The 21,726-nt window shown below is 44.5% G+C and overlaps 1 protein-coding gene across 1 annotated transcript in view; it reads left to right on the forward strand.

Annotated features, from left to right (window-relative positions):
- Positions 1–21,726, forward strand: part of LOC134585785 (protein unc-93 homolog A-like) — a 137,178-nt gene that overhangs the window by 17,595 nt on the left and 97,857 nt on the right. Inside the window, exon 2 of the mRNA XM_063441253.1 lies at positions 16,750–16,914. Coding sequence (XP_063297323.1) covers positions 16,828–16,914 — 87 coding nt within the window. The 5' untranslated portion in view covers positions 16,750–16,827. The remainder of the gene's footprint in view (positions 1–16,749; positions 16,915–21,726) is intronic.

The raw sequence follows: 21,726 nt of genomic DNA on the forward strand, positions 1-21,726 counted from the left end.
GCAAATGGGGAGTTTGCGGTTGTGCAAATGGACTGTTTGCGGTTGTTTGTTAAACGGGGAGTTTGGTCTGTCACTGTGAAGTGGGCGTAACCCTTACACTACCTGATCGATACAACATCATACAGTAGGTCCCCCCCTCATTATGTTTATGGACCCCACCCACCACTCACGGGTGGGGGCGGGCGGGAGGACAGTAGCCCCCCCCTTATCCTTATTTACTGAATATTCCCCTGTATAACAATGTTTGGCATTTAGTCAATATTCCCTATTCTGCTCTGTGTCAGTGTGTATCAGGGTCTCTGAGGACAGGTGTCAATCCATATCTGCCAAGTGACCCTATGTAGGAGGAACAGTCCCTATTCTGCTCTGTGTCAGTGTGTATCAGGGTCCCTGAGGACAGGTGTCAATCCATATCTGCCAAGTGACCCTATGTAGGGGGAAAAGTCCCTATTCTGCTCTGTGTCAGTGTGTATCAGGGTCTCTGAGGACAGGTGTCAATCCATATGTCAAGGTGTCAATATGTCATATGTCAGGTGTCAATCCATATCCATTGTGATTTAGGAATGTTAGGTGATTTATGCCCTTTATGGATTAAAACCAGACTCTGCATCAACTGTGTCATTTTCCATGGGAGTTTTGCCATGGATCCCCCTCCAGCATGCCACAGTCCAGGTGTTTGTCCCCTTGAAACAACTTTTCCATCACTATTGTGGCCAGAAAGAGTCCCTGTGGGTTTTAAAATTCGCCTGCCCATTGAAGTCTATGGCGGTTCGCCCGGTTCGCCGGTCCGCAAACGTTTGCGGAAGTTCACGTTCGCCGTTCGCGAACCGAAAATTTTATGTTTGCGACATCACTAATCAGCATCAATCACCTAAAGACCTGGAAGTCCCTCTATTGGCTGTCTGGTAGACATCCACTGGAGGAGGAGTTAACCCTAGCAGTTAATTACTGCAGTTTCTCATTAACTGCAATGATTACCACAGTAGTGTTAAGGAACATGGAACATTGCTCCCAGACCACTTCAATTAGCTAAAGTGGTCTGGGTGCCTACATTCCAGCAAAGTAAAACACTGCCGTTTTAGATAAAATTCAAAGTTTACATTAAAGGATTGAGACTGCATCTAGTGGATGTCTACCAAATATCTCCTTGATGGCCCACTCTTGCAATTTTACAGCCATAACTCTTAATTTCTCCTCCCCAAGTGTCAAACTTTATAATGATGCTTAGATTTCAGATGAATTTGTGACCTTTTATAACAAATGGTACAATTTGTAAAAATACATTTTAGTACCCCAACCCTCACATTCCTGGATAAATTGCAATTGCCTACTACATAGAACCATAGAGAAATAGAATGTGACGGCAGATAAGAACCATTTGGCCCATCTAGTCTGCCCAATTTTCGAAATACTTTCATTAGTCCCTGGCCTTATCTTATAGCTGGGATAGCCTTATGCCTATCCCACGCATACTTAAACTCCTTTACTGTGTTAACTAGAGATGTCGCGAACATAAAATTTTCCGTTCGCGAACGGAGAATGCAAACGCGAATTTCCACAAATGTTTGCGAACGGGCGAACCGGGCGATCCGCCATAGACTTCAATAGGCAGGCGAATTTTAAAACCCACAGGGACTCTTTCTGGCTACAATAGTGATGGAAAAGTTGTTTCAAGGGGACTAACACCTGGACTGCGGCATGCCGTAGGGGGAACCATGGCAAAACTCCCATGGAAAATTACATAGTTAATGCAGAGTCTGGTTTTAATCCATAAAGGGCATGAATCACCTAACATTCCTAAATTGTTTGGAATAACGTGCTTTAAAACATCAGGTATGATGTTGTATCGATCAGGTAGTGTAAGGGTTACGCCCGCTTCACAGTGACAGACCAAACTCCCCGTTTAACGCACCGCAAACAACCGCAAACAGTCATTTGCACAACCGCAAACTCCCCATTTGCACAAGGTTGGATACCAAGCTAGCCATGTCCCGTTCCTTGTCCTCACTGATGTCATTGAAGGTCTCTTCCTCCACCCAGCCATGTACAACACCAAGGGTCCCCTAAAGGTGACAACAAGCCCCCTGGGACGCCTGCTGTGTTTGGTCTTCGACCTCCTCAAAGCCACCTTCCTCCTCTGACTCCTCTTCTTCAGACTCCTCTCTCTGCGTTGCCTCTCTTCGAGCCCCGTGCGGTCCTGCTGCTGCACGAGCCGTGCGCGGCTCATCCAACGGCTGCAACAAGAAGGCGGGCAGTGACCGCGAGAAGCAGTCACGTATCCCGCCTGAATCTAAGAGCGCGCCGCGGATCTCATGCGCGCTCTTAAAGAAACAGTGGGAGCCTAAATTGGCAAAAGGCTCCCATTGGCCCCTGTCATGCCACACTCCCCATACACTTACCTTTTGGGGGTGTGGATATGACAGGAGCCAATCACATTAATTTAGAAGGTATTTATACTCACCTTTTTCCCTTAATCCTTGCCCTATCGTGGTTTCTGTTTCAGTTCCCTTTAGCGCTTGTGGTGTTCAGTTGTGTTCCTTCGTATTGACCTTGGCTTTGTTTCTGACTACGTTATCTCTTTATCCTTATCTGTTCTGTTTGCCGGCTTGCTGTTTACTGTGTACCAGACCCCGGCTAGTCCTAGTTTACGCTGTCTCTTTGTATCCTTGACCTCGGATCGTTCCTGACTCTGTCTCCTCTCATATACGTCGAGTCCGGCCATTCTAAGGTCCGGTAGACGTATCTCTCCTCTGTGTTGTCTTTTGTTAAGTTGAATCCTGCGAGTTGGGGTATATTTTCGTTACATACACGTACAACACCAAGGGTCCCCGAAAGGTGACAACAAGCCCTCTGGGACGCCTGCTGTGTTTGGACTTCCACCTCCTCAAAGCCACCTTCTTCCTCTGACTCTTCTTCTTCAGACTCCTCTCTCTGCGTTGCCTCTCTCTGCGTTATTATAAGGTGTGTTCAGTAGTACTATTCCTATCAGTTTAATCCCTTTTACGTCCCCTATCAGGGGACGTGTATATGGCATCGATTTTAGGAACCGGGAGATGGAAAAAGATGCTTGGTCGGTCCTCCTACTTCAAATTTGGGGCACTGCGCATGCAATCTAATGTGCCACCAGATATGAGTGGTGTGTTAAGTACTACTATTCTTATCAGTTTAATCCCTGTTACGTCCCCCTCATCAGGCCTTTTTTAGTCGAATGAATCCCTTCGGGATCCATCCCTCATTCATCTTAATAAAGGCGACTTCTCTTCTCAGTGACAATACCTCCTGCTGCACTGAAGATCCTTTCTGACAGGACACTTGAAGCGGGGCAGGCCAGAAGTTCTATCGCAAATTGGGATAGCTCAGGCCACAGGTCAAGCCTGCACACCCAGTAGTCAAGTGATTCAGCGCTCCTCAGAGTGTCGATATCTGCAGTTAAGGCGAGATAGTCTGCTACCTGTCGGTCGAGTCGTTCTCTGAGGGTGGACCCCGAAGGGCTGTGGTGATGCGTAGGACTTGAAAAGCTCTGCATGTCCTCCATCAACAACACGTCTGTAAAGCGTCCTGTCCTTGCCGGCGTGGTCATGGGAGGAGGAGGATTACTTTCACCTCTTCCCCGTTAGATTCCCGTTGTGCTGTGACATCACCCTTATACGCTGTGTAAAGCATACTTTTTAATTTATTTTGGAACTGCTGCATCCTTTCCGACTTGCAGTAATTCGGTAACATTTCAGGCACTTTCTGCTTATACCGGGGGCCTAGTAGCGTGGACACCCAGTACAGGTCGTTCTCCTTCAGCCTTTTTATACGAGGTTCCATCAACAGGCATGAAAGTTGGATGCCGAGCTACTCATGTCCCATTCCTCGTCCTCAGTGATCTGACTGAAGGTATGTTCTTCCCCCCAGCCACGTACAACACCACGGGTACCAGATGGGTGACAACTAGCACCCTGGGATGCCTGTTGTGGTTGGTCTTCCTCCTCCTCCTCAAAGCCACATTCCTCCTCTGACTCCTCTTCCTCACAATCCTCTTCCAGCATTGCCGCAGGTCCAGCAAGCGATGCTGATAAGGCTGTTTCTGGTGGTTTTGGTGACCACAACTCTTCCTCTCCCTCTTCACGCTCATCTACGGCATGATCCAGCACTCTTCGCAGGGCACGCTCCAGGAAGAAAACAAATGGTATGATGTCGCTGATGGTGCCTTCGGTGCGACTGACTAGGTTTGTCACCTCCTCAAATGGACGCATTAGCCTACAGGCATTGTGCATGAGCGTCCAGTAACGTGGCAAAAAAACTCCCAGCTCCGCAGAGGCTGTCCTAGCACCCCGATCATACAAATAGTCGTTAATGGCTTTTTCTTGTTGGAACAGGCGGTCGAACATTAGGAGTGTTGAATTCCAAAGTGTCGGGCTGTCGCAAATCAAGCGCCTCACTGGCATGTTGTTTCGCCGCTGGATATCTGAAAAGTGCACCATGGCCATGTAGGAACGCCTGAAATGGCCACACACCTTCCTGGCCTGCTTCAGGACGTCTTGTAAGCCTAGGTACTTATGCACAAAGCGTTGTACGATCATGCACGGCACATGTGTCAACTTGCCCAAATTCAATGCCGCCAACAAATTTCTTCCGTTGTCACAAACCACTTTGCCGATCTCCAGTTGGTGCGGAGTCAACCACTGATCCACCTGGTCCGGTGCAACTCTCTTATTTCAGGCAAGTCAACCCCAAGACGGCGTGACACTTCCGTAACCGGGATGTGGAATAGTACCTGGGGAGCTGAGGGGGTGCCGTTGATGTGGAGCAAGACGCAGCAGCAGAAGAGGACTCAGCCGAGGAGGTTATGGAAGAGGATGGAGTAGGAGGAGTAGAGGAGGTGGCAGCAGGCCTGCCTGCAAGTCGTGGCTGTGTCACCAACTCCTCTGCATAGCCACGCATTCCATGCTTGGCAGCCATCAGCAGGTTTACCCAATGCGCAGTGTAGGTGATATACCTGCCCTGACCATGCTTTGCAGACCAGGTATCAGTGGACAGATGGACCCTTGCCCCAACACTGTGTGCCAGACATGCCATTACTTCCTTTTGCACAATCGAGTACAGGTTGGGGATTGCCTTTTGTGCAAAGAAATTTCGGCCGGGTACCTTCCACTGCGGTGTCCCAATAGCTACAAATTTTTGGAATGCCTCAGACTCCACCAGCTTGTATGGTAAAAGCTGGCAGGCTAAGAGTTCAGACAAGCCAGCTGTCAGATGCCGGTCAAGGGGGTGACCTTGTGACATCGGCTTCTTACGCTCAAACATGTCCTTGACAGGCACCTGACTGTGGGCAGATGAGCAGGAACTGCTCAAGGCGAGAGACGGAGTGGTGGATGGTTGAGAGGGGGCAAGGAGGACAGCAGTGGTTGACGTGGCTGAAGATGCTGGACCAGGAGGAGGATGGCGGCTTAGAGTAGGCGTGCTGCTTGTACTCATGTGTTGATCCCATAGGTTTTTGTGATGTGCGATCATGTGCCTTCGCAAAGCAGTTGTACCTAGGTGGGTGTTGGACTTCCCACGACTCAGTTTCTTTTGGCACAGGTTGCAAATGGCATTGCTGTTGTCAGAGGCAGACACACAAAAAAAATGCCACACTGCTGAGCTCTGCAATGACGGCATTCTGGTGGTGGACACAGCATGCGTTGATTGGCGTGCTGTCTGGCTGACCCCGTGTGCCGATGCATGCTGTCTGACTTTGCCACTAGCTCCTTGCGACGACCTCCCCCTGCTTCCAACTCGTCTCCTCCTCCTCTCTGTCTCCCCATCTGAACTCTCCCCCTGTTCTTCTTCTCTTCTAGCGGGCACCCATGTGACATCCACGGACGCATCGTCATCATCAACCGCTTCACTTGTATCTGACAACTCAGCAAAGGAAGCAGCAGCGGGTACAACATCATCATCATCACACCGTACGTCCTTGTGTGTAATGCTGCCTGACTGAGACATATCCCTGTTATCTACATCCTCTGGCAATAATGGTTGCGCATCACTCATTTCTTCCAACTGATGTGTAAATAACTCCTCTGACAGATCAAGTGAAGCGGCTGTGGTGCTAGTGTTGGTGATGGCGGCAGGCGGGCGAGTGGTAACTTGAGAGGTGCCCAAAGCTAAGCTGGAGGAGGATGGTGCGTCAAGGTTCTGAGCGGAAGCTGTAGAAGATTGGGTGTCCTGTGTTAGCCAGTCAACTATGTCCTCAGAACTTTTCGAGTTCAGGGTACGTGGCCTCTGAGCACTGGGCATTATTCTAGGGCCAAAGGGAATCACAGCACCACGACCACGACGGCCCCTGCGGGGTGGCCTGCCTCTGCCTGTCATTTTTTTTTCGATTAGTGGTACTATGCATGCAAGCTACTGTGACAACAGATATGAGTGGCACTGTGCACTGGCAGAAGTTGGCAGAGTAGACGCCGTAGGCCTGACACACACGCTTGCAGACAACTAACTGCTATTCAATCTATTACAGTCAAAATTTTTTTTTTTTTTACATGTACACTACTGTTACACCAGATATGAGTTGCACTTGTGTGACACTGTGCCCTGGCAGGCCCTGAAACGCACACGTGTGAAGTAAACTGACTGCTATTATTTCACAGTCAAATTTCTAGTTTTTTTTATTGTACACTACTGTTACACCAGATATGAGTTGCACTGGTGTGACACTGTGCCCTGGCAGGTCCTGAAATGCACACGTGTGAAGGAAACTGACTGCTATTATTTCACAGTCAAATTTCTAGTTTTTGTTTTTTTTAAATGCAAGCTATTGTGACACCAGATATGAGTGGTGGCACTGGGCAAGTGGGCACAGTATACGCTGTGAGCCTGACACACACGCTGGCAGGCAGGTAACTACAATTAGATTACACAGGAAAAAAAAAAAAGCAGACTGATGAAGGGCTTTTTGGGGTGCTGTCTTTACAGCAGAGATCAGATGAGTCCTTCAGGACTGTAGTGGACACTGAATACACTAGACTAGCTATCAATTTCCCTATTAAATCAGCAGCAGCTACACTGTCCCTCCTCTCACTAAGAATGCAGCTACCGAATGAATCTAAAATGGATGCTGTCCAGGAGGTGGGAGGGTCTGGGAGGGAGGGTCTACTGCTGATTGGCTGGAATGTGTCTGCTGACTGTGAGGTACAGGGTAAAGTTTACTCACTGATGATGAATAGGGGGCGAACCGAACATCGCATATGTTCGCCCACCGTGGCGAAAGCAAAAGACATCTCTAGTGTTAACCTCTACCACTTCAGCTGGAAGGCTATTCCATGCATCCACTACCCTGTCAGTAAAGTAATTCTTGCTGATATTATTTTTAAACTTTTGCCCCTCTAATTTAAGACTATGTTCTATTGTTGTGGTAGCTATTCTTCTTTTTAATATTGTCTCCTCCTTTACTGTGTTGATTCCCTTTATGTATTTAAATGTTTCTATCATATTTCCCCGTCTCGTTTTTCCTCCAAGCTATACAAGTCAAGTTCCTTTACCTTTCCTTGTTTTACCCTGCAATACATGAACCAATTTAGTAGCACTTCTCTGAACTCTCTCTAAAGTATCAATATCCTTCTGGAGATACGGTCTCCAGTACTGCATACAATACTCCAAGTGAGGTCTCAACAGTGTTCTATACAGTGGCACGAGCACTTCCCTGTTTCTACTGCTAATACCTCTCCCTATACAACCAAGCATTCTGCTAGCATTTCCTGCTGCTCTATTATATTGTCTGCCAACCTTTAAGTCATCTGAAATAAACCCCTAAATCCCTTTCCTCTGATCTTTAGGTTAGGACTCTATCCAATATTCTGTACTCTGCCCTTGGGGTTTTACATGCATTATCTTGCACTTATTCACATTAAATATCAGTTGCCAAAACTCTGACCATTTTTCTAGTTTACCTAAATCATTTGCCATTTGGCTTATACCTGCTGGAACATCATATCTAGGAATCAACAGCAAACAGACATACCTTACCATCAAGACCTTTTGCAATATCACTAATAAAAATATTAAAGAGAATGGGTCCAAGTACAGATCCCTGAGGTACCCCACTGGTGACAAGACCATGCTTCAAATATACTCCATACTCTGCTGCCTGTCACTCAGTCACTGCCTTACTCATTCAACAATATCGGAATCCAAACTTAAAGATTGCAGTTTATTGATAAGTCTTCTATGTGCAACAGTGTCAAAAGCCTTACTGAAATGTATGTAAACAATGTCTACTGTACCAGCCTGATCTATTATTTTAGTTACCCAATCAAAAAAATCAATACGATTAGTTTGGCATGATCTCCCTGAAGTAAACCCATGTTGTCTCTGATCTTGAAATCCATGTGATTTTAGATGTTCAACAATCCTATCCATTAGCATGGTTTCCATTACTTTTCCCACTACTGAAGTAAGACTTACCGGCCTATAGTTGCCCGACTCCTCCCTACTACCTTTCTTGTGAATGAACACAACATTCGCTAACTTCCAATCTTCTGGGACTGCTCCTGATTAACAATGATTGGTTAAATAAATCTGTTAAGGGTTTTGCTAGTACACCACTGAGCTTTTTTAATAACCTTGGGTGTATTCCATCAGGTCCCATTGACTTATTTGTCTTTACTATTGACAGTTGAAATAGAACCTTTTCCTCTGTAAACTCACATGTAACAAGTGACTCATTTGTTTTTTTTCCTTAACTGAGGCCCCTTTCCTTAATCTTCACGTGTAAATACTGAACAAAAATATTCATTGAGGCAGTCAGCTAGACCTTCATCCTCTTTTACATACCGTCTCTCTTTTGTTTTTAATCTAACTAATCCTTGTTTTACTTTCTTTTTCTCATTTATGTATCTAAAAAATGTTTTGTCCCCTTTTTTTACTGACTGTGCTTATAACTTGCGCTTATAACAGCGCTTATAACTTGCTTAGCCTCTTTCTGCCTAATCTTATAGATCTGTTTATCTTCCTCACTCTGGGTTTTTTATAATTACTAAATGCTAACTTTTTGTTTTTTACTATTTTGGCCACATCTGTGGATTACCACAGTGGTTTCTTAAATTTGTTGATTTTACTGACAAGCCTAATGCAATTTCCTGTTGCCTTCAGCAGTGCAACTTTTAAATAATCAAATTTCTATTGGACTCCATTTAAATTGCTCCAGTCTGACAATGACTCCTTTACATATATTCGAATTTTAGAAAAGTCTGTTTTTCTAAAGTCTAAAACTTTTGCTTTTGTGTGGTGTGACTCGGTCACTGTTCTTATATTAAACCACACTGACTGAGGAGCACTTGAACCTAAACTTTAACCTACAGAAATATCTGATACCAAATCTCCATTTGTTATCACTAAATCTAACTCTTCCATTTGTCCTGGGGGCCTAAAAATCACACCTACATGAGTTTCTGTGTGATTACCAAATTCTAACGTAACCCAAACGAACTCTATGTTCACTTTTTATAACTTTTTATTAGGCTAGATTTTATGCTATACAAACTTATCACCCTTCAAATAATGTGGAAAAAACATGCAGTGAAAATATCAGAAATAAAATACCTAAAAACTCGCCGCTGGATATCTGAAAAGTGCACCATGGCCATGTAGGAACGCCTGAAATGGCCACACACCTTCCTGGCCTGCTTCAGGACGTCTTGTAAGCCTAGGTACTTATGCACAAAGCGTTGTACGATCATGCACGGCACATGTGTCAACTTGCCCAAATTCAATGCCGCCAACAAATTTCTTCCGTTGTCACAAACCACTTTGCCGATCTCCAGTTGGTGCGGAGTCAACCACTGATCCACCTGGTCCGGTGCGACTCTCTTATTTCAGGCAAGTCAACCCCAAGACGGCGTGACACTTCCGTAACCGGGATGTGGAATAGTACCTGGGGAGCTTAGGGGGTGCCGTTGATGTGGAGAAAGACGCAGCAGCAGAAGAGGACTCAGCCGAGGAGGTTATGGAAGAGGATGGAGTAGGAGGAGTAGAGGAGGTGGCAGCAGGCCTGCCTGCAAGTCGTGGCTGTGTCACCAACTCCTCTGCATAGCCACGCATTCCATGCTTGGCAGCCATCAGCAGGTTTACCCAATGCGCAGTGTAGGTGATATACCTGCCCTGACCATGCTTTGCAGACCAGGTATCAGTGGACAGATGGACCCTTGCCCCAACACTGTGTGCCAGACATGCCATTACTTCCTTTTGCACAATCGAGTACAGGTTGGGGATTGCCTTTTGTGCAAAGAAATTTCGGCCGGGTACCTTCCACTGCGGTGTCCCAATAGCTACAAATTTTTGGAATGCCTCAGACTCCACCAGCTTGTATGGTAAAAGCTGGCAGGCTAAGAGTTCAGACAAGCCAGCTGTCAGATGCCGGTCAAGGGGGTGACCTTGTGACATCGGCTTCTTACGCTCAAACATGTCCTTGACAGGCACCTGACTGTGGGCAGATGAGCAGGAACTGCTCAAGGCGAGAGACGGAGTGGTGGATGGTTGAGAGGGGGCAAGGAGGACAGCAGTGGTTGACGTGGCTGAAGATGCTGGACCAGGAGGAGGATGGCGGCTTAGAGTAGGCGTGCTGCTTGTACTCATGTGTTGATCCCATAGGTTTTTGTGATGTGCGATCATGTGCCTTCGCAAAGCAGTTGTACCTAGGTGGGTGTTGGACTTCCCACGACTCAGTTTCTTTTGGCACAGGTTGCAAATGGCATTGCTGTTGTCAGAGGCAGACACACAAAAAAAATGCCACACTGCTGAGCTCTGCAATGACGGCATTCTGGTGGTGGACACAGCATGCGTTGATTGGCGTGCTGTCTGGCTGACCCCGTGTGCCGATGCATGCTGTCTGACTTTGCCACTAGCTCCTTGCGACGACCTCCCCCTGCTTCCAACTCGTCTCCTCCTCCTCTCTGTCTCCCCATCTGAACTCTCCCCCTGTTCTTCTTCTCTTCTAGCGGGCACCCACGTGACATCCACGGACGCATCGTCATCATCAACCGCTTCACTTGTATCTGACAACTCAGCAAAGGAAGCAGCAGCGGGTACAACATCATCATCATCACACCGTACGTCCTTGTGTGTAATGCTGCCTGACTGAGACATATCCCTGTTATCTACATCCTCTGGCAATAATGGTTGCGCATCACTCATTTCTTCCAACTGATGTGTAAATAACTCCTCTGACAGATCAAGTGAAGCGGCTGTGGTGCTAGTGTTGGTGATGGCGGCAGGCGGGCGAGTGGTAACTTGAGAGGTGCCCAAAGCTAAGCTGGAGGAGGATGGTGCGTCAAGGTTCTGAGCGGAAGCTGTAGAAGATTGGGTGTCCTGTGTTAGCCAGTCAACTATGTCCTCAGAACTTTTCGAGTTCAGGGTACGTGGCCTCTGAACACTGGGCATTATTCTAGGGCCAAAGGGAATCACAGCACCACGACCACGACGGCCCCTGCGGGGTGGCCTGCCTCTGCCTGTCATTTTTTTTTCGATTAGTGGTACTATGCATGCAAGCTACTGTGACAACAGATATGAGTGGCACTGTGCACTGGCAGAAGTTGGCAGAGTAGACGCCGTAGGCCTGACACACACGCTTGCAGACAACTAACTGCTATTCAATCTATTACAGTCAAAATGTTTTTTTTTTTTTACATGTACACTACTGTTACACCAGATATGAGTTGCACTTGTGTGACACTGTGCCCTGGCAGGCCCTGAAACGCACACGTGTGAAGTAAACTGACTGCTATTATTTCACAGTCAAATTTCTAGTTTTTTTTTTAATGTACACTACTGTTACACCAGATATGAGTTGCACTGGTGTGACACTGTGCCCTGGCAGGTCCTGAAACGCACACGTGTGAAGGAAACTGACTGCTATTATTTCACAGTCAAATTTCTAGTTTTTGTTTTTTTTAAATGCAAGCTATTGTGACACCAGATATGAGTGGTGGCACTGGGCAAGTGGGCACAGTATACGCTGTGAGCCTGACACACACGCTGGCAGGCAGGTAACTACAATTAGATTACACAGGAAAAAAAAAAAAAAGCAGACTGATGAAGGGCTTTTTGGGGTGCTGTCCTTACAGCAGAGATCAGATGAGTCCTTCAGGACTGTAGTGGACACTGAATACACTAGACTAGCTATCAATTTCCCTATTAAATCAGCAGCAGCTACACTGTCCCTCCTCTCACTAAGAATGCAGCTACCGAATGAATCTAAAATGGATGCTGTCCAGGAGGTGGGAGGGTCTGGGAGGGAGGGTCTACTGCTGATTGGCTGGAATGTGTCTGCTGACTGTGAGGTACAGGGTAAAGTTTACTCACTGATAATGAATAGGGGGCGAACCGAACATCGCATATGTTCGCCCACCGTGGCGAAAGCAAAAGACATCTCTAGTGTTAACCTCTACCACTTCAGCTGGAAGGCTATTCCATGCATCCACTACCCTGTCAGTAAAGTAATTCTTGCTGATATTATTTTTAAACTTTTGCCCCTCTAATTTAAGACTATGTTCTATTGTTGTGGTAGCTATTCTTCTTTTTAATATTGTCTCCTCCTTTACTGTGTTGATTCCCTTTATGTATTTAAATGTTTCTATCATATTTCCCCGTCTCGTTTTTCCTCCAAGCTATACAAGTCAAGTTCCTTTACCTTTCCTTGTTTTACCCTGCAATACATGAACCAATTTAGTAGCACTTCTCTGAACTCTCTCTAAAGTATCAATATCCTTCTGGAGATACGGTCTCCAGTACTGCATACAATACTCCAAGTGAGGTCTCAACGGTGTTCTATACAGTGGCACGAGCACTTCCCTGTTTCTACTGCTAATACCTCTCCCTATACAACCAAGCATTCTGCTAGCATTTCCTGCTGCTCTATTATATTGTCTGCCAACCTTTAAGTCATCTGAAATAAACCCCTAAATCCCTTTCCTCTGATCTTTAGGTTAGGACTCTATCCAATATTCTGTACTCTGCCCTTGGGGTTTTACATGCATTATCTTGCACTTATTCACATTAAATATCAGTTGCCACAACTCTGACCATTTTTCTAGTTTACCTAAATCATTTGCCATTTGGCTTATACCTGCTGGAACATCATATCTAGGAATCAACAGCAAACAGACATACCTTACCATCAAGACCTTTTGCAATATCACTAATAAAAATATTAAAGAGAATGGGTCCAAGTACAGATCCCTGAGGTACCCCACTGGTGACAAGACCATGCTTCAAATATACTCCATACTCTGCTGCCTGTCACTCAGTCACTGCCTTACTCATTCAACAATATCGGAATCCAAACTTAAAGATTGCAGTTTATTGATAAGTCTTCTATGTGCAACAGTGTCAAAAGCCTTACTGAAATGTATGTAAACAATGTCTACTGTACCAGCCTGATCTATTATTTTAGTTACCCAATCAAAAAAATCAATACGATTAGTTTGGCATGATCTCCCTGAAGTAAACCCATGTTGTCTCTGATCTTGAAATCCATGTGATTTTAGATGTTCAACAATCCTATCCATTAGCATGGTTTCCATTACTTTTCCCACTACTGAAGTAAGACTTACCGGCCTATAGTTGCCCGACTCCTCCCTACTACCTTTCTTGTGAATGAACACAACATTCGCTAACTTCCAATCTTCTGGGACTGCTCCTGATTAACAATGATTGGTTAAATAAATCTGTTAAGGGTTTTGCTAGTACACCACTGAGCTTTTTTAATAACCTTGGGTGTATTCCATCAGGTCCCATTGACTTATTTGTCTTTACTATTGACAGTTGAAATAGAACCTTTTCCTCTGTAAACTCACATGTAACAAGTGACTCATTTGTCCTTTTTCCTTAACTGAGGCCCCTTTCCTTAATCTTCACGTGTAAATACTGAACAAAAATATTCATTGAGGCAGTCAGCTAGACCTTCATCCTCTTTTACATACCGTCTCTCTTTTGTTTTTAATCTAACTAATCCTTGTTTTACTTTCTTTTTCTCATTTATGTATCTAAAAAATGTTTTGTCCCCTTTTTTTACTGACTGTGCTTATAACTTGCGCTTATAACAGCGCTTATAACTTGCTTAGCCTCTTTCTGCCTAATCTTATAGATCTGTTTATCTTCCTCACTCTGGGTTTTTTATAATTACTAAATGCTAACTTTTTGTTTTTTACTATTTTGGCCACATCTGTGGATTACCACAGTGGTTTCTTAAATTTGTTGATTTTACTGACAAGCCTAATGCAATTTCCTGTTGCCTTCAGCAGTGCAACTTTTAAATAATCAAATTTCTATTGGACTCCATTTAAATTGCTCCAGTCTGACAATGACTCCTTTACATATATTCGAATTTTAGAAAAGTCTGTTTTTCTAAAGTCTAAAACTTTTGCTTTTGTGTGGTGTGACTCGGTCACTGTTCTTATATTAAACCACACTGACTGAGGAGCACTTGAACCTAAACTTTAACCTACAGAAATATCTGATACCAAATCTCCATTTGTTATCACTAAATCTAACTCTTCCATTTGTCCTGGGGGCCTAAAAATCACACCTACATGAGTTTCTGTGTGATTACCAAATTCTAACGTAACCCAAACGAACTCTATGTTCACTTTTTATAACTTTTTATTAGGCTAGATTTTATGCTATACAAACTTATCACCCTTCAAATAATGTGGAAAAAACATGCAGTGAAAATATCAGAAATAAAATACCTAAAAACTCTAAACTTTAGAATGACAGGACTCCTCCCAGTCCTCACAATACAACATACATAGACAAAATCTACAGGAAAGAAAACTAAAAACTCATAGAGTAGTACAGTCAATATACTTAGATAAACCAATTTTACAGGTTACACTCACAAACGTATATTGATAGTAGGCGTATGAAAATTCCAAGTTGGAAACTGGAATGTGCACAATCCAAATAAGGTCCTTTAGCCCCCAAAGAACCCAACACACCTATACATGGGGGTACTCAGGAGATGTTGCTGAACACATATTGGGGTGTTCTTTGGCAGTAACCCTTAAAGTTCTCCATACATTTATTTTTAAATTGCTATGTGTGTCAAAAAAATCACCAATTTTTTTAAAAATGTGTTTACATTTGGCATAGTAAAATGGTTGCATGAAAATAGTCAAAATACCCCAAGTATAATGCCTTAGATTGTTTTCTTTTAAAAAATATATACACGTGAAGGGTTATTCAGAGATTCCTGACAGATATCAGTGTTACAATGTAACTTGCATTAAGTTAAAAAAAAAAAAAAAAATGGTTTGTAAATAGCAAACTGCTACTTGTACTTATTGCCCTATAACTTTCCAAAAAAGCTAAGAATATGTTAACAAAGGGTATTTCTAAACTCAGGACCAAATTTAGAAACTATTTAACATTGGTGTTTTTTGGCGGTTGTAGATGATTTTTGTTCATTATATTTTATAAATTCTTTTATAGTAAATTATATGATATGGTGAAAAGAATGATATCTTTGGAAATATCATTTAATGGCGAGAAAAACTGTATATAATATGTGTGGGTACAGTACATGAGTAAGAGTAAAATTACAGCTTAACACTGACACTGCAGAAATGTAAAAAGAGCCCTGGTAACGGTAAGAAAATTGAAAAACGGTCTGGTCTCTAGGGTGTTAAAGTGTAATTTATTCAGTCTGGCTTCTTTCCATCCTGTACTCTATTTTACGGTATTAAACTATCCCCTCTCTTGTATGGCTTGATTTTGGAGCCTTTGGCAATTGTCTTTTGCTTTAGCCCTAATATCTCAAGCTATCCTCTTTCTCCCATTTATTCTGTGTTTTGGCATTATTCACTAACAACATTATGGTTGCCTTTTAAATCTCTGTTGACTCTGCAAAATACCCTACTTAATTTTGGCACCATTTCCAACCATAAGTTTAACTTGTTCAACACTATGAGGAGTGATGTGTTGAACCCATAACCCATAAATATATTTTTGCCAAACAAGGTATATTATAAGATATTTGACTCTTAGTGATTTCTCAACCAAACTATGCCTGCACAAATTTCATTGGAGATAGGAGCTGAACTTTACATTTTCTCATGATAACGGGGCTAAATCCCATGATAATCTTCATCTCACCCATTGTACTACCCAGTTTGGAAATTCTGTATAAGTGCAATTGTGGCCCTTCTGGTTCCTGAGGTCACATCTGGTGGAGCTGTCCTAAAATCCTTTCATTATTTTACAATATATTTGCTCTTATTTCTGCACATATTGAACACTCCACCAGTCCGTGTACTGCCTTTCTGCATGTGTTTCGTTCTACCTTAACCCTGCTAACAGGCACCTGGTCACATGTACTTTTAAAGGGTTGCACCACAGACTGTGGCCTAAGTGAGGGCCACCTGAATGAACCTCCTCCTTTCTGCTGCTTTACACGCAAGTCACTTATAGACTAATGGCAAAAGCTGCATTATAATGTATATGTTTTCATTTTGGATTCAACATGTTGATGGATATATGCACATAGCCTTATGTACCTGAAATGATAGACGTAAGTTCATTTCAAATCAATACACATACTTTAGGATCTTTGTTTCAATGACGGTAATGAGACTATAGCACAAGCTGATAACATTCTTAATCATATGAACTTTTCTTTGTTATTGCTGAGCTGCAAGTCAATGAGTAATCACTGACCCTACTATGTTTGTTATTAAAGTCCACAGTATTATACACATGGCTAACAAATCATTTTCCTTATTGCAGGGATGCAATCCGTATGTTGTATCTGAGTAACTTTTCAGGATATTTTCAAACATTTAAGTGGAACTGACAACCAAAAAAATGGACCGATATCTAAAAAACATTCTTATCATTTCCTTTGGATTCTTGCTTCTGTTTACCGCTTTTGGAGGGCTCCAAAGTTTACAGGTGAGTTAATCATATACCTTGATAACAGCTATAAGCAAAGAGAGAAACACTAATCAAAGCAATAAATTGGTATTAAATCGTCAATTTTGGAGCTCTTGGAGAAAACTAAATATAACAATAATGACATATACTCACTGCATTTGAAATGGAAATGATGTGAAACTAGTTTGTAGCTGATATGGAACTAATTTAGTATATAACTAGGCAGCAAATCAAAGAGAGCTAGACAGAATATAGGGTAGGTATGAGTGGCATTTTATAATAGTTCAAGTGTTTAACTGTTTAATAGCAATAAACAAAACTGTCAATACAAAATGGGGCAATTTGTCAGCCAAGATGTACAAGCAAATGTGTGTTTTTGTATGAACAATATCCTTAATATCTTGTGTTTATAATGTTATCAGTAATTTAAAGTGTTTACTCAGACAACTCTGCAACAATATTGACAGACTTAACCCCTTAAGGACCAAGCTTCTGGAATAAAAGGGAATCATGACATGTCACACATGTCATGTGTCCTTAAGGGGTTAAAGCGGATTAAATAGGCTGCAATGACTAACATCTACATAGCATAGGTTACATTGACATCTATGTGTACTGGGAAAACTCATACCATAGACATATATGCATGTCTCTAAACAGCCACATGAATGCAGAGAAAACAAAACAGCTGAATACGCAGTAATAGTTTATCTAATTCCAATGACCTGTGTTAAACTTATCAGTTGCCCATAAATACTCTCTCTAGATAGGACAAGATTGCCTTCTAGCATCAGGTTTTTTTTTTGTAGCATCAGTTAAAGGGACACTAGACTGCCCAAATACAAAAAATAAAAATAACACTACATTTAGTAACTATACCCCAAATTAAAACATGAATGCATTATTTATAAATTTTCTTTCATTGGGTGCACAAGAAGCTGCAGTATTTTATCTAAATCTTCTTGCAAGAGCTCTTGCAAGCTTCTAGCACCACCCAGACTTTTTGTGGCTGTCTAATCACAGACTTCCCATGTCTGTCCAATTACAGACTTCCCAGTGAAGCTCAATTGGATGTTTTTGCAAGGTAAGTGCCCTGCCTCTTGAGTTTAGCTCCATTCAGCTACACAACCAGTAAGTAACAGGACCTGTTGTCTGATTTACTGTCATTGGCTTGTAACAAGGTTATTTATAAAAGTGCCAATATCTCTTAAAAGCTGCACTTTTTGTAAAATGGAAAAAAAAGGTGTACAGAATGCTGAAGTGCTTTAGGGGTCTGGAGTATCCTATTAAACTGCTTGTCCCTGGACACAATCTAAGCCATGTATTGCTTATAGACTTCCTCTAGATTGCACCCCAGCAGAAACCACTGTCTCCGGTGTGAAAATTGCCCTGGCCCTTCCCCTCTGTGTCTCATTCTTCCCCCTTAGCCACTCCATGTGTTTCATTCCCCCACTTAGACCCTCCACATGTATCATTCCTCCCCAGCTCCTCCACGTGTGTCTTTCCCCTAAGCCCCTCCATGTGTCTCATTCTCCTCCCCAGACCTTCTACATGTCTCATCCCACACTAGACCCTCCACATGTCTCATCCCCCCTCTAAGCCCCTCTGTGTGTCTCATTACACGTACAAGCACTTACAAACAATCAAAGAAAAATTTAGCCCTTCTAGGTCTCTCCCGCCCCCCATCCCTCCACGTGTCTCTCCCACACCCCAGCCCAATGTTTCTCTCCTCCTTCCTTGAATGTGTTTCTCTCCCCCCTCCCCAGCCCCTCCATGTTTCTCTCCCCCTCAGCCCCTTTATATTTCTCTTCCCCTCCCCTCCTTAGCCCTTTCGTGATTCTCTGCCCAGCCCCTCCATGATTCTCCCCCTGCCCCTCCATGAATCTCCCCCCCTGCGCTGCCCCACCATGATTCTCTCCCACCTCCTCAGCCCCTCCATGATTCTCTTCCTCCCTCCCCATCTCAGTCCCCCCATGATTCTCTCCCCTCAATAATTCTCTCTCCCCTCCACTCCTCAGCCCCTCCATGATTCTCTTCCCCCTCCTCGGCCCCTCCATGATTTTCTCCCCACTCCCAAACCCCTCCATGATTCTCCCCCCTGCCCCTCCATGAATCTCCCCCCCTGCGCTGCCCCACCATGATTCTCTCCCACCTCCTCAGCCCCTCCATGATTCTCTTCCTCCCTCCCCATCTCAGTCCCCCCATGATTCTCTCCCCTCAATAATTCTCTCTCCCCTCCACTCCTCAGCCCCTCCATGATTCTCTTCCCCCTCCTCGGCCCCTCCATGATTTTCTCCCCACTCCCAAACCCCTCCATGATTCTCTCCCCCCCCTCAGCCCCTCCATGATTCTCTCCCCCTCATTATTCTCCCCTCCCTCCCCTGCCCCACCATGATTCTCCCCTCCCTCCCCTGCCCCACCTCTCCCTCCTCTCCCTCCTCAGTCCCTCCATAAGTCTCTCTCCCCTCCATAATTCTCTCTCCCCTCCACTCATCAGCCCCTTCCATGATTACCTTCCCCCTCCTCAGCCTCTCCATGATTGTCTCCCCACTCCCAAGCCCCTCCTTGATTCTCTCCCCCCTCAGCCCCTCCATGATTCTCTCCCCCTTTTCAGCCCCTTCAAGATTCTCTCCCCCCTCCTCAGCCCCTCCATGATTCTCTCCGCCCTTTTCAGCCCCTTCATGATTCTCTTCCCCCTTATTATTCACTCATCCCTCTATGCCCCACCATGATTCTCTCCCCCCTCCCCTCCTTACCTGCTCGCCGCATGCGGTATCCGGTCTGCCATGAAGAGCTCTCTCAGTGAGCACTTCCTGTCAGACCGCACTCCCACTCGGCCATGCTACACACAGTGACCGGAAGGAGGGGAGCGCTGTGCTGTGTGATCCCCTCCTCATGGTCTCCAGGAGACCACAGGCCTGCACCGGCCCTGAAGTGATTGCAGATGGCCCACAGTCGCAAGGGTCGACAGAGCGGCCAGGCCCCCTGAAGTGATCGGCCTGGTCGAAGTTGCGACCCCTGCAACAGTGGTAGTCCTGTCACTGCACCCCAGTTAAATTTGAAATTCACTTTGGAATCTCACTTTAGTAAATAACCCCGTATATCTACACTGAACAAAATTATAAACTAAACACTTTGGTTTTTGCCCCCATTTTTCATGAGCTGAACTCAAAGATCTAAGACTTTTTCTATGTATATAAAAGGCCTATTTCTCTCAAATATTGTTCACAAACCTGTCTAAATCTGTGTTAGTGAGCACTTCTCCTTTGCCGAGATAATCCATCCACCTCACAGGTGTGGCATATCAAGATGCTGATTAGACAGCATGAGTATTGCAAAGGTGTGCCTTAGACTGGCCACAATAAAAGGCCACTCTAAAATGTGCAGTTTTACAGGGGCAGGATGGGGGGCTGAGAGGTCAGAAAACCAGTCAGTATCTGTTGTGATTACCATTTGATGCAGTGCAACACATCTCCTTCGCATAGAGTTAATCAGGTTGTTAATTGTGGCCTGTAGAATGTTGGTCTCATCTTCAATGGCTGTGCAAAGTTGCTGGATATTGGCAGGATCTGGAACACACTGTTGTATACGCCGATCCAGAGCATCCCAAACATGCTCAATGGGTGACATGTCCAGTGAGTATGCTGGCCATGCAACAACTGGGATGTTTTCAGCTTCCAGTAATTGTGTAAAGATCCTTGCAACATGGGGCCGTGCATTATAATGCTGCAACATGAGGTGATGGTCGTGGATGCACAACAATGGGCCTCAGGATCTCATCACGGTATCTCCGTGCATTCAAATTACCATCAATAAAATGCACCTGTGTTTGTTGTCCATAACATAAGCCTACCCATACAATAACCCAACCACCACCATAGGCCACTCAATCCACAACGTTGACATCAGCAAACCGCTCACCCACACAATGCCATACATGCTTTATGCTCTGTACAGTGAAAACCGGGATTCATCCTCTCCAAAGTGACTTTAGCAATCGAATGTGAGCATTTGCCCAATCAAGTCAGTTACGACAATGAACTGCAGTCAAGTCGAGACGCCGATGAGGACGCCGAGCATGCAGATGAGCTTCTCTGAGATGGTTTCTGACAGTTTGTGCAGAAATTCTTTGGTTATGCAAACCGATTGTTGCAGCAGCTGTTCGTGTGGCTGGTCTCAGTTGATCTTGGAGGTGAAGATGCTGGATGTGGAGATTCTGGGCTGGTGTGGTTACAAGTGGTCTGCGGTTGTGAGATGGATGTACTGCCAAATTCTCTGAAACGCTTTTGGTAGAGAAATGAACATTCAATTCATGGGCAACAGCTCTGGTGGACATTCCTGCAGTCAGCATGCCAATTGCACACTTCCTCAAAATTTGAGACATTTGTGGCATTGTACTGTGTGATAAAACTGCACATTTTAGAGTGGCCTTTGATTGTGGCCAGTAGACATGTGCAATTCGTTTCGGTTCGGTTCAGTTTTATTTGGTCTTTTTTGGGGCTGAAAAAAGAAGATTTTAGAAGAAAGAAAACATGGTAAGTTTTTTTTTTACAGGTTCTTAGTTAAAGGTCCACCCCTCATTATTTTTAGGGTAGGGGGATAATTGTTTTTTGGGGGAGGGGGTGACTAGGGGTTAGGGGACCCCTGGTCACCTGGGGGGACATTTTAGGGCCCCCACCCGCCGTTCAGGGGTAGGGGCCGGGGGGAGGACATTAGGTCACCCCTTATTAGTATTTAGGGCCCCCACCCACCGCTCAGGGGTGGGGGCCAGGGGGGAGGACATTAGGTCCCCCCTCTTATTAGTATTTAGGGCCCCCACCCACCACTCAG

Source organism: Pelobates fuscus, chromosome 2 (assembly GCF_036172605.1).
Source record: "Pelobates fuscus isolate aPelFus1 chromosome 2, aPelFus1.pri, whole genome shotgun sequence".
Lineage (NCBI taxonomy): Eukaryota > Metazoa > Chordata > Amphibia > Anura > Pelobatidae > Pelobates > Pelobates fuscus.